The sequence below is a fragment of the Onychostoma macrolepis genome, chromosome 02 (assembly GCF_012432095.1).
Source record: "Onychostoma macrolepis isolate SWU-2019 chromosome 02, ASM1243209v1, whole genome shotgun sequence".
Classification (NCBI taxonomy): Eukaryota; Metazoa; Chordata; class Actinopteri; order Cypriniformes; family Cyprinidae; genus Onychostoma; species Onychostoma macrolepis.
In genome coordinates, this window is record NC_081156.1 from 3,338,570 (window position 1) to 3,352,073 (window position 13,504).

At 35.2% G+C, this 13,504-nt stretch overlaps 1 protein-coding gene across 4 annotated transcripts in view; it reads right to left on the bottom strand.

Annotated features, from left to right (window-relative positions):
* The window catches only part of pigk (phosphatidylinositol glycan anchor biosynthesis, class K), a 39,876-nt gene that overhangs the window by 9,030 nt on the left and 17,342 nt on the right, over positions 1 to 13,504 (bottom strand). For all 4 annotated transcript variants that reach the window (XR_009274296.1, XM_058798931.1, XM_058798937.1 and 1 more), the window contains exon 10: positions 4,672 to 4,747. Coding sequence is in view for 3 of the 4 variants with exons in the window: in XM_058798931.1 (XP_058654914.1) it covers positions 4,672 to 4,747 (76 nt within the window). In the remaining variant the exon portion in view is untranslated. The remainder of the gene's footprint in view (positions 1 to 4,671; positions 4,748 to 13,504) is intronic.

Sequence of the window (13,504 nt, forward strand, 5' to 3'; positions counted from 1 at the left end):
TTGTGGGATTTGACTATAATGAATTGTGGCCGCAGACAGAACTGTTTATTAGCATTTGCAGTCTGCACTGTTTAAGCAGCCAATTCATTAAAATAATTATGTACACGACAGGTCAAATTTTGGAATAATTATATATATTTTTTTAAATCTTTTTCAAAGAAGTCTCTTGTGCTCACCAAGACAAGTCGGCTGATTTTAGTAGATTTTTAAATGTCATTTATTCCTGTGATTTCAAAGCTGAATTTTCAGCATCATTACTCCAGTCTTCAGAATCACATGATTTTTCAGAAATGATTATAATATTCTGATTTGCTATAAAGACTGCTTTTTTCAAATAAATATAATTCTTTTGAACTTTCTATTAATCAAAGCACCCTGTACCCCTGTATGCAAAAAATGTATCACGGTTTCCAAAAAAACGATAACTGTTTTCAACATTGATAACAATGAGAACAATTATCAATAACTAAGCATCAATAATAATGAATAACAAAGTAGCAAATATGTGATCATGTGGATCATGTGAAAACTAGAGTAATGGCTGTTGAGATTAATCCAGATTTGCCATCACAAGGATAAATTATATTTTAAAACATTAAAATAGAAAGCAGTTCTTTTAAATTGAAATAACATTTTATAACATTACTTTATCTTTCATCAAATAAAGATACCTTTGATGAGGATAAGAGACTTATTTAAAAAAAACAATAATAATAATAAATAATAATGATAATTTATTCCAAGCTTTTCACACGGTGGAGCAAATCAGTCTAAATCAGTTACACAACCCATAAATCAGTGTAAAAAATTTTAAAAATTTGCCACAATTCTCCATCTCGCAGGTCACTTCTGAGTGCTCAGTTGTAGAGGATTATTGTATCTGGCATACTTTACTGAGCCTGTACAGAATTACTCCACCACTGTGCTCCAGGGATAAGAATGGGTCTTTAAAAGGCAGAAAGTGAGCTCGACTACACACCGCGTATCCATATAAATGGAGTTATAATGCTCTTCTCCTTCAATTTATCATCATTTGATGAATTACTTAATTTTATTTATTTACTTATTTTATTTATTCATTTGACTTATTTCTGTAAAATTGACATTAATATAATTCCTCACAAAGGTCAGATTACCACCACTTAGAAAGGAGGGATATTTATGGTAAAAACAATGAAAATGAATTGAACTATGTCTGGTGCACAAATAGTGCTTGGTTAAACTGGACTGCATGTGATTAGTTTATATAATGCAGATGTTACTGCATGCAAAGGTGATGCAACTATTCAGTAATTTCGGCCAATAGTCTCAAAGAAACTGAAAACATAATTATATGTCCTTGGTGTATATTGCTTTGGCTATCTTAAATATATGCTCTTCTCAAATGCTCTTTTAATATGTCCATCTTAAGAGTTATTTCACTGAACTTTGATCATTAAACTTTTTTAATCTAAGAGACATCTTAAACTACTGAATATCTGAAAACTTTAAACTGATGTTGGCTTGCAGAGAATTACCTTAAAGTATCAGTCATCATTAAATTTTAACTGGCCTATGGCTACACTGCAAATTAAACATGTAAATCAGTTCTGAACAGAGGTTGGAAAAATGATGGTATTTTTCAGTCTTCACAAAGTTTTAAGAATATCTTGATCGAGGGAAGTACAAAAGAATATCCCTTAGGTCAGCAGAAGGCATAATTAGAAATAATATTGAAATTATGTATTAACTAAGTATTTCTAAATTTAGAATTATTAAAATAGCTAATTTAAGAATACAAGAGCAATAATGTTTAAACGTAACACTAAACATTAGTGGGTGAATAAACTTTAAAGGGCTCTTGAAAGTCTTTATACCACATGACGCAAAGTGACGAGTCTTTAGTTTGATAAAAAAAGTCCATTCAGCACTCTTATAACACTAAAACAGAGCAAGAAAACACCTTCATTATCTGTGACGAGTGGCCACAGGAGAATCTGACCTGAAAACCACACACTTATTTTTTGAGCATTACATTTATTCAGTTTTTCCAATTTTCACAAAACCGTTCCTGCATCACACCACTGCACATTTGCATTAAATTCTGCTATCTCTATGACATTCTGATCCCTTGTAATGTTTTTTTTTTTTTTTTATTATAACAGGTCTTAAAATTGCTTAGAAAAAGTGCAGAAAGTTACACGACACCACAGTTAGGCTTACATCATGTCCTAACTAACAGTGACAATGTAAAAGTTTTGTCCAGAAGTACTTTATCCATCCAAACTACATTTTTTGAAGTGACAAAATGACAGCCAATCAAAACATATTTGATGTTTAATATTCAACTGAGGATCATGATTTTGACCCATAAGATTTCACTGTGGGTGGATCCCCTTATAGAAAAAACAACATTTATTTTCCATGTTTTCCCTATAGTTCACATGTGATTTTAACATGTAAATGTCACATATTCAAAATGATTCTGCACATGTGCAGTTTTCATGTTAGAAATCCATCAAATTCATGTCGATTTTCTGTACAGGTCTACCATGCACAACGCCACAGAAACTAAGCGAGTAACAAAATGTCCTGTTACTTGCCGTTTCTCATGGTTGCAGCTGGATAGGACAAAAAGTAGCTTACATTTCATCATACCTGGTTAGGACACCGTGTTAGGGGTTTACCTTAGCCAGTATCACTAATAAATTGAAATTGAAACTGAAACTGAGAAATTGGAAGTGTTTGGACATACAGAGAACAGCAAATAAAGAACTGGTTTAAAAAATATCTCACCAGTAAGTTCATATGAGATCACAGCGTTTGGTCTTCAGACGGAATCATTTCAAATGCTTGGACATTTTGTCCAGAAGTAATATTTTAATAAAGGAATCAGTAAAGAGACTCTCAGCTCAACATTCTCACTAATAAAAATTAATGAAAGGAAAGAAAGAGATGGATATAGAGAGATCAAAGGTTCTGATGTAGTCTGCATGAGGCCAGCAACCGAGTCCAGCACGCAGTGGGAGGGAGCGTCCAATCATCAGATTGCAGACTGAACGAATGCTAGAGTCGACTCATCCAGCTACATATCGCCAGCATTACCCCACTGAATAGAACATTCACATATTTATGAATGCCATCTGTAAAGCTCCGTTATGACAAGTTAGATATCATCAATCATGACAGCCCTGAATCCTTAGCAATATCCTGTAGCCCTCCTGATGATTTCTTAAACCCACTGGGGTTTGGCCGGCAAAACCACTGTATCAAAAATTGACAGGTGTTCCTTCAATCACAACTGAATATGACAATCCCTGTATCACACTCTGGAAAATATTCAGAAGTAGCCTATCAAAGAAAAAGCAATACTGAAATATGTCCTAGATTTAAGCAGAAATTTAGAAGAAGTACTACAATAGTCAGTTTCCACTAGGGATGTCAATTTTCGATCATTTCCATGATCGATCGTCGTTTAAATTAACAATCAATTATATTCCACCTATAACATTTGGTTCATTCCAAGGTGGTTTGCAAGGATTTTGGCCGGAAATGAATTCAGACCTCTCTAAGGCCAGAAACTTCGCCGAAAGTAGACGGATGCCAGGATGAGAATATGGTGATTAAATAAATAATCAGATGTAAATTAAATGCAAATAACACTCGGAAGTAAACTGCTGTAAAAACAGGAGAATATAGCAAATATAATTTTTGCATTCATATTTTCTACAACTGCAAAACAAAACAATAATTATTGCATTTCCATTTCTTTCCAAATAAGGGGAAAATTATATAGAGAGATGGATTATGGCAGCAGATGTCAAAATTATAGTCACTCCCTATGCAGCTCTATTAAAAACCACATTGCAGCTTTGTCAACTAGTTTCCTTTAATTTAATGCCAGAGTAAAAAATAAATAAATCTCTATAGTAAAATAACTCTATTATAGTGATATAAATGTGCATTCATACATTTTAAAAATGCTAGATTTACAAAGTTAAAAAATAATGTTAATGTTAATGAATGATAAATGGTCATTTCACACCAAAGGAGATGCAAAAAAGAGAAACAAAACACATATGAATGTTTCTTTCACACCAAGAGTGAAATGAATATGAGTCAGGCTTCTGTCAGGAAATGTAAATTTATGCCTGGGATTACAATATTTAAAGAGAAGCAAGTTCAACACTCTCATTTCAATAATAAAATACATTAATAAAAAGATCATTTAATAAACTGAGATTAAATCCATAAAGTATGACTGGATTATTTGACAAATTATTTAAGTACTGCTGGTTTACATAAAATTCTGTGTTTTCGTTCATTTCGTTCATCTTTTTTTTTTTTCTGTGCGAGTGGGATGAGTAATAAGCACTGGGGTCTATATTTCAGAAGCATACATATTTACTATGAGTACATTTTACTACAATTTTATCTTAAAATGACCTGTATGCATTAACTTCAGTAAATCACGTTATCGCTATTATTTTAATAAAAAAGCAATTAAATGAAAAGAGAAATGAGGTAAATGCAAAAGCTGTTGCTTAGGTGAGTGATCTGGATTCACCTCCTTTGAATGAAATACATATTTCAGTTGATAATGGGTTTCAGTAAGCATACTGTTAAACCCTCAGCATGCTGTTTTCCAACCATTTCCTCATCTACACTTTCCAACAACAACTATAGTCTTACCTGATGAATAATTTCAGCCACTGGAAGTTGGTCCACATACGTCAAAGATTCGATTTGCATATCGCCACTTCCAGACCTGAGGGGAAAAAAAACATAATAGATAACAGTATTAACAGCAGTCAAAACAAGGCCTTTTTTAAATATAATGTTTTCAAACTTTGCCTGCGGTAAAAACTAAACAAACGACTTGTTTTGTGTTCCGTAAAAATTGAAGCACCCTTTAATCTAACTACATTAATATGCAGTGGGCTGAAGAAGCCAAAGCCTCACCACCGTCAGCCATCCCCTCCGCAATTGCCCACAGTCTGTTAGTTTGAGTGGTGGGATGATGTTTTGGCCTTCATGTAGGCCAGCAAAGCTCAGGACCAGACGAAAGAGTCTGCTTCAGCCCGGCTGTCTGCGGCTTCATACATGAGTGGCTGCTGAAATTAAATTCAGTATGCAGCTCTCAATTCCACACAACAACTGACTGAGACCGAGTGTGATCTGGAGTGGAAGGTACCAAAACAAAAGCAAATTGTCTCAGATAATGAATGGAGGGAAGAAAAGAGAACGTGGTAGAAAACCCCCATGAAATCCCATTGGACTACATTTTTGTGGTACCTGTAATTTCTCTCTGAATAATATGTATCTATATTTCGCTAAAGAAAAACATGCATTCGGAGTTAGCTGGAGCAACGCTATACGGTTAGCTGACAAATAAAACGAATCGAGCATTTTAAATATGTGTTGGTTGACGTGGGGGTGATGACTGACAGGTAATGTCTTTGCTATTCACTGAACAAGCAGCAAACAAACTGAAAAGTGTTTGCATGAAGAATGAGGACCGGAGGTTAACAAAACGACTGTAGCGCAGCTATGTGTTGGAGAGTGGAGGCAATTGGTAATCTATAGCTGGGCACAGCATTTCAGACGACAAATCATTCTTGTATTTCAATGAGCAGCCTGGGTAGCCAATTCACGGCCCACTGGGATGAGGCTTTTTCTGTTAGTTGACAAAATGGCCTGTCGTTCTAGCCATGTGTATAGTGTAGGCACATTGAACCACTTTTGGTCTCAGTTCAAATGGCTAGACTTGAATTACTGCAAAACGGAAAAGCAACAAGAACACAGCTAGATTATTTACTGTGAGCCTATCAGCTACAACATCTGCACTCGAGCAATGGAACAGCAATAAAAACATTGCAGTAGCAATGTAACAAATGGTTTTTCACTGTTTCATACTGACAAGTAATAATATAAACTACATTTTTTAATTTACAGTTTTCAGAAGAAATTACAAGTGGTGTTTACCCATGCAAAACTCCACAATGCCAGCAATAAGGTTGCTTATGTTCCGAATTGGTTTTAGATGCTGTGTGGCAGATAGGCCATTTTTTTTGTGGTTGCTTGGTGGTTTCTTACTTAGCTGAGTCAAGAGAGCCCACCTTCTTTATGAAATTCTGATCCCAAGATCTAGATGAATACCAGTATCTCAGATTCATCCTTCAAATCCTTATTGAGAATCTCCTCAACAAGCCATACAGTTCAAGATGTAATTCATGTAAAAAACAATGCAGGACAAGTTACGCAACAAGATGCAATACTTAGGCCTAATTACACAGACAACAATTATTGTCACTGGAGGTTGCAGAGAATCTGTAGGGTTTCTACTCGACTCCATTATTGTTGTTGCTACATCACACTGCATTTACATAAAGGCCCAGACAAATCAAAGCGATGGAAATGAACACCACCTCACATCGCCTGCCTTTTAGCATGAAAAAGTTGTGTTTCATCAGACTGTAAAGACTACATCCATCAGCCAAATAGCATGTGTTCTGTGCCTGTGTGAGCAGATATAACTCTCCATGCCAGCAGGGGGCAGTAGTCTGTATTCTTTATTCAAAAAGAGACACCAAATGACTTGCGCTGTATCCGAAATCTAATACTTCCCTACTATACAGTATGTCCGAATTCATAGCATTCGAAAAACAGAAGGCGAAAAGTACCCGCATGACCTACTACTTCCGCCCGGATTCTGAAGTGTGCATATGATCGACACTTTACTGTCCCATGAGGCCACGGGAGAGGATTTATGAATGGCAGTGAAGTGATTAAACTGACACTGATAGGTCATATGATAGTAACAACATGAAGGCTGTAGTATGTCTGAATTTCATTCATACTACCCATATTCATATTATACAGAACATACTTTTTTATCGGTCACTAAGTACGTTCAAATTAGGGCTGGGCGAAAAAAGCTAACAATCATTATTGCTGATAAATGTGATAAATGTTCAATATAATGTTTATGCACCAAAAGCAGAATGAAACTGTGCTACTCATTTGAACCATGCCACACTGACCATTTATCCGCTCGGCTCAAAGTTTAAACAGCTGCGCAGCGTGAGATTACAAGAGCAGATGCGTTTTCTCGCTGATGAGTCTCGGTCACACGACCACTAAACAGCGCTGTGAGATCCAGTGTAAGGCCCTTTTATGATATTATTAATGTAGACATGAGCTAAATGTATTAAAGGAGTAAGGGAATATAATTTCAGTATTTCTTTGTGATTAAACTATAGCGTTTGAGCATTTATACTAAATGTATACTACTGTTTTTCATATAAATACCTAGAAACTATATATATAGTGCTGGGCAACGATATATATATATATATATATATATATATATATATATATATATATATATATATATATATATATATATATATATATATATATATATATATAAAATAATATATAAATATTTATATATAAATATAAATAGTATATATTTACCATGGTATTGAGGTGCTATATGTGTGGTTTTAACTTATGATCTGTATGCTACTATGGAAGACCAGTGGTTAATTTTAATAAAACTTAAACAGTCAGAATAATTACATTTCACCATATGGAAATGAGATAATAAAGATTTGAAATTTATCATGATAATTATCAATATCAACTGATATGAAAAATTTTAATTTGTTTGTCCATATCTTCCAATTCAAATGTAGTACTCAGACAGTATGTGATTTTGAACGCACCACTAGAGCAGCGGATATATTATGAGAAGCCCTCTTTAATTTGTCTTTTAAATGCTTCCATTACTTCTGTCCGTTTCTTCTCTTTTCACCAAGCTGAACAGCCAATCAGAGCGATCTTTCACTTACGGACTACAGCTCCAATTCAACATTCTCAATTTAAAAAAAAAAAACACGCAGACAGAAGTTCACCTAATGACAACAGTGCCAAAACATAGGCCAACAGAGGCTTATCAATGGCCCTACATTGGCCGATGGACAAACGTCAGATTGATGTGTCACAGCCATAAAAGTCCTCATGAAATCAAAACTGACCCTATTTTATTTAGTGCACATTGCTATTCATGCAGTGAACAATTAATCAGCGCAAGTTAATCCACAAATGTTTGTCTTCATAATCTTTAATCTAAATATGAAAATTTACTTCCCCTTTGGAATGGCATTCCTCTGTTGAGCTTGGGTTGAACAACCTAAACCGCACCCCTCCAACTGTCAGTCTACCTCAAGTTAGAGATGGTGAGGAGTTGCGCTAAAATCAAGCTCTGCCCTCTGATTTATTCATTCAATATTCTGTTTTACTCTGAAATACATCACAATACCGAAGTAAAGTCAGTCGCAACATATGGTTCATGCAGACTTTAAACTGAAGCTCTGCTTTGTTGCATCACCAACAGTCGTTCTTGCATAAGCCGCTGGTAATTGGCAACTCTCACTGAAAACTGATGCCTTTCTGTTGATTTACCACTGTAAATTGCTGTTAGTGCAAAAGCACCTTCCGATTCTTGTTGAAAACTGTAAGCATCAGCATTAGTAATGATACTTGCCTTAGCAAACAACACTAATAACCGCCGAATCATTTCAGAAAATATGTGCCAATGCAAGCTAATGAATCATTTAAAGAGACTCAAAATTATTCAACATCCGTCACTGCAATTTTGCAACTATTTTACAGGATGAACTTTTAATCAAAGAGTTTTGGTAAATTTATAAGAAAAACCATCAGAAGGTGTCTAGAGAGGGTGACTGTGTACTGAGAGTACACTTTCATTTCCTTTATGCCCACGCCGCACCTCCTGATTTATTTTTCATTTCGTAACATCACCTGACATTTAATTACTTTGAGACTTGAGACCTGCACTAGGCAGTCAACATCATCACCCTGGGCAAACCTGAATTACAATACAATCTCGTAAAGAGTGGGCACGTATCGTAAAGACGAGTGGGGAGTCTATTAAACCGTCCTCCTCTGTAAAACTTAATTTACCTAATGGAAGCCCTCTGATACAGCAGCAAAGACTGCGGAGGAAAAGAGGCGGAAAACAGGATGGCTGCAGAAAGATTTAGTGTCTTAACGCCTCTACTGTCATGCTCAGAGAGATGTCTCATGGAGGGGAAAAATAAGAGTTGTGTTGCTTTTAAGCACACTGGAGAACATGATGTTCTGCTATGCTGGAACCTGAAGGGATAATTCACCCAAAAAGGCATATTCTGTCATCATTTACTATCATCAGTTACTCGTTCCAATCCAGTATGACCTTTTTTTTTGGAGGACCAAACATTTTTGGAAGACTACACTTGCTACTTTTTTACTATAATTTGATGCTGGGGTTCATCTGAACTGACTTGAGCTGAATAATGACACTATAGTCTTTGAACTATAGTTGAACTGAACTTGTTTCATAACTGATGAACTCTGCAACAATGACCCTGTTACTGAACTAAATTGAATCAACATTAGACTAAATCGAGCTGAATGACACTATTGTCTTCTGTAGAGATGCTTTTTTGTTTCATAATTTCCTGTTTATTTTACTGCAAAGCTGCTTTGAAACAATCTGTATTGTATAAAGCGCTATATAAATAAATGTGACTTGACTATAAAAAGTGAACCTGGGGCCATCAAACTATATTTGAAGCTTTGCTGAAGCCATACAATAGCTTCGTGAGAAGAAAAGACTGGAATTATCTATTAAAATGTTTTCAATACGCAATTTACAGGAATGACTGAGTCATTCTTTTGAGAATGATTCACAAAACTGTTAAGATTTTTAAAATGTGTTTGAAAGAAGTCTCTTATGCTCAACAAGACTTCAATTATTGTGTCAAATATACAGTAAAAGACAGTAATACTGTGAAATATTATTACAATTTACAAAATAACTTTTGGTGCTCAGTTATTAATAATGGTTTTTATTATAATCAATGCTGAAAACAGTTTTTGCTGCTTAATATTTTTTGTGGAAACTGTGGTACTTTTTCAGGATTCTTTAATGAGTAAAAGTTCAATGAACAGCATTTATTTAAAATAGAAAGCTTTTGTTACATTAAAAATGTCTTTCCTGTTGATCAATTAAATGTGTTGTTTTCTATTGTATTTTTTCTATTTATTATTTTTTTTAATCTTAATCTAATATGTTTAATGGTAGTGCATAATGGTTTCCAGCTGGAAAAACATTTTCAACGTTGATAATTATAAGAAATGTTTCTTGAGAAGCAAATTACAATTTGAATGGTTTGAATGATCATGTGACACTGAAGACTAGAGTAAAAACTGCCAAAAAGTTGTCTTTGCCATCACAGAATTAAAATACATTTTAAAATATTAAAATACAAAACAGTTATTTTCAAATAATTGCAGCCTTGGTGAGCATTAGAGACTTCTTTCAAAACATAAAAAAAAAAAAAAAAAAATTATTATTTTTTATAATATCTTAATTATTCCAAACTTTTGACCAGCAGTGAATATACCTTTATAGAACACTCTCAAGGTATCATACTCTTTGGAAACCTGAAAACTCCAGTTCCCTCTCTTTGTTCCATAGACGAAAGAAAGTCAAAGTTGGTAGTCAAAGAAGGTTAAGTGAAAGCGGTCCATCCCTAATGGCACCCGGGCACGTTGTTTCCACATGACAGACATGCATTGCTCCAGATGTGACACAACTAGTCCATACTGTCACAGGCTCAGGCAGAGTAAGCAAGGTGACCAGGCATTAGAGAACGGACACATGTCCTTGTCAAGGCAGTCTGATGGTAGAAGAGAGCAGGGACACCAGCCATGCATGACAGCTGTAAGACAGTGAGAGACAGGGGACAGAGACCTCCCCTCAGGTGCATATGCTGCTGCTTCACCCACAGATGTGCCAGTATAGTGAATCATGACAGCCTGTGATGGTGGGGAAAGAGAGGATGCTTCCATTTCCCAAAGCAACAGCCACTGTTAGACACTAGCACCGGTTTGACAGCTTGTTCAGTGCATAGGCTGATGAACCAGTGACCTAACCTACTTTGGTATGCATGAAATGTCAGTTATTAAGAACAAAACTAAAACTATCACCATTATTTAGTATTATTTGAGTTTTTTTTTCCCCCCTGATGTGTTTTCTGCAAACACAGTGAAACAGTGGTAACAGGTCTTTTCTGCCAAACTGTGACATACATCTGAGTAAAACCAATTAAGAAACAAGAAGAAAAAAAAAAAGTAGACCAGGAACTTGGTTCTATCCCTTGGTTTTTGGGGTTTAGGTCGAACTAAATGATTGAAGAAGTCTGGCATACGTCACTCAGGACATCCAAGACATAGATGAGTTTATTTATTTATCATTCACAGATTTGGAGAAACTTAGCATTTCACCATTTGCTCGCCAATGCATCCACTGCAGTGAATGGGTGCCGTCAGAATGTGAGTCCAAACAGCTGCTAAAACATCACAATAATCCACAAGTAATGTAAGTAATTCACAAACTGTGTGTTTATAACATGAGACCAATGGACTTTTTCAATGGAGGAAGCGTAATTAAGGATAGAAAATTGGTATTTTGACCAGAAGCAATGTTTTAATTGTTAAAACTCTTTAATGATGGATTTGTTTCTCATAAAATGCAGCTTTTCACTTCACAAGACATTAATTGATGGACTGGAGTTGTGTAGATTATTGTGATGTTTTTATCAGCAGTTTGGACTCTCATTCTGACGGCACCCATTCACTGCAGAGGATCAAGTGAGCAAGTGATGTAATGCTACATTTCTCCAAATCTGTGAATGAAGAAGAAACAAATTCATTTACATCTTGGCTTGAGGATAAGTATATTTTCAGGAAATCCTGAATATATTCCTATATAGTTCACCTAAAAATGAAAATGTACTCACCTTCCAATTATTTCAAACATGTGTGAGTTTCTTTGCTTCTGTTGAACAGAAAAGAAGATATTTTGAAGAATGTGGGTAACCAAACAGTTGACAGTAGCCACTGATTTCCATAGTATTTTTCCTATAATATGGAAGTCAGTGGCTACCATCTTTTCAGAATATCTTCCTTTGTACTCAACAGAAGACAGAAACTCTGTAAAATTTTAGCTTAGGGACCAATTCTCATTATTAACTAGTTGCTTATTAACATGCATTTTACCAGCATATTGGCTGTCTATTAGAACTTATAAAGCCCATAGTAATGCCTTATTCTGCATGGCCATATTCTATATTCCTTAATTCTACCCCATACCTAAACTTAACAACTACCTTACTAACTATTAATAACCAGTAAATTAGGAGTTTATTGGGGCAAAAGATGTATTTATTCACACAGGTTTGGAACAACATGAGGGTGAATGAATGATGACAGAATCTTCATTTCTGAGAGACCAATTCTCATTATTAGTTCCTTAGCATGCATATTACTGGCATATTGGCTGTTTATTAGTACTTACTAAGCACATATTCTGCCTTATTCTGCATGACCATATTTTAGATCCCTTAAACCTACCCCATACCTAAATTTACCAACTACTTTTATTGAGGGAAAACTTTTAATTAATAGTGAATGTGTTCCCTAATCTAAAGTGTTGCCGAACTATTCCCTTTAAGTCAAGATATAAATAATAGATACAGCCTAATTTGACTGGTTTAGACTGAGAAAAAATTCTATTGGGAAAATATTTTTTTTTAATTAGATTTACAGTGGTGTGAAAAAGTGTTGGCCCCCTTCCTGATTTTTACATTTTTTGCATATTTGTCACACTTAAAAGATTCAGATCATCAAATAAATTTTAATATTACACAAAGATAATGCAAATAAGTACAAAATACAGTTTTAAATGATGATTTCATTTATTAAGGGAAAAAAAGCTGTCCAAACCTACCTGGCCCTACATGAAAAATTAATTGCCCCCTCCTATTAAATCATGAAAGAACTGCGATTAACCACATTATTTTAGAAAGCGGAGTTAAATTTCACGAGCCAAACCCAGGCCTGATTACTGCCAGACCTGTTGAATCAAGAAATCACTTAAATAGAACCTGTCTGACAAAGTGAAGCATGTTTAAAGAGCAACACATCATTCTGCGATCTTAAGAAATTCATAAACAGATGAGAAACAAAATAGTTGACATGTATCAGTCTGGAAAGGGTTATAAAGCCATTTCTAAGGCTTTGGGACTCCAGCAAACCATGGTCAGAGCCATTATCCACAAATGGCGAAAACTTGGAACAGTGGTGAACCTTCCCAGGAGTGGCCGGCCTACCAAAATTACTCCAAGAGCACAAAGACAACTCATCCAGGAGGTCATAAAAGAACCCAGAACAACATCTAAAGAACTGCAGGCCTCACTTGCCTCAATTAAGGTCAGTGTTCATGATTCAACAATAAGAAAGAGGCTGGGCAAAAACAGCATCCATGGGAGAGTTCCAAGGCAAAAGCCATTGCTGACCAAAAAGAACACAAAGGCTCGTTTCACATTTGCCAAAAAATATCTTGATTATCCCCAAGACTTTTGGGCAAATATTCTGTGGACTGATGCGACAA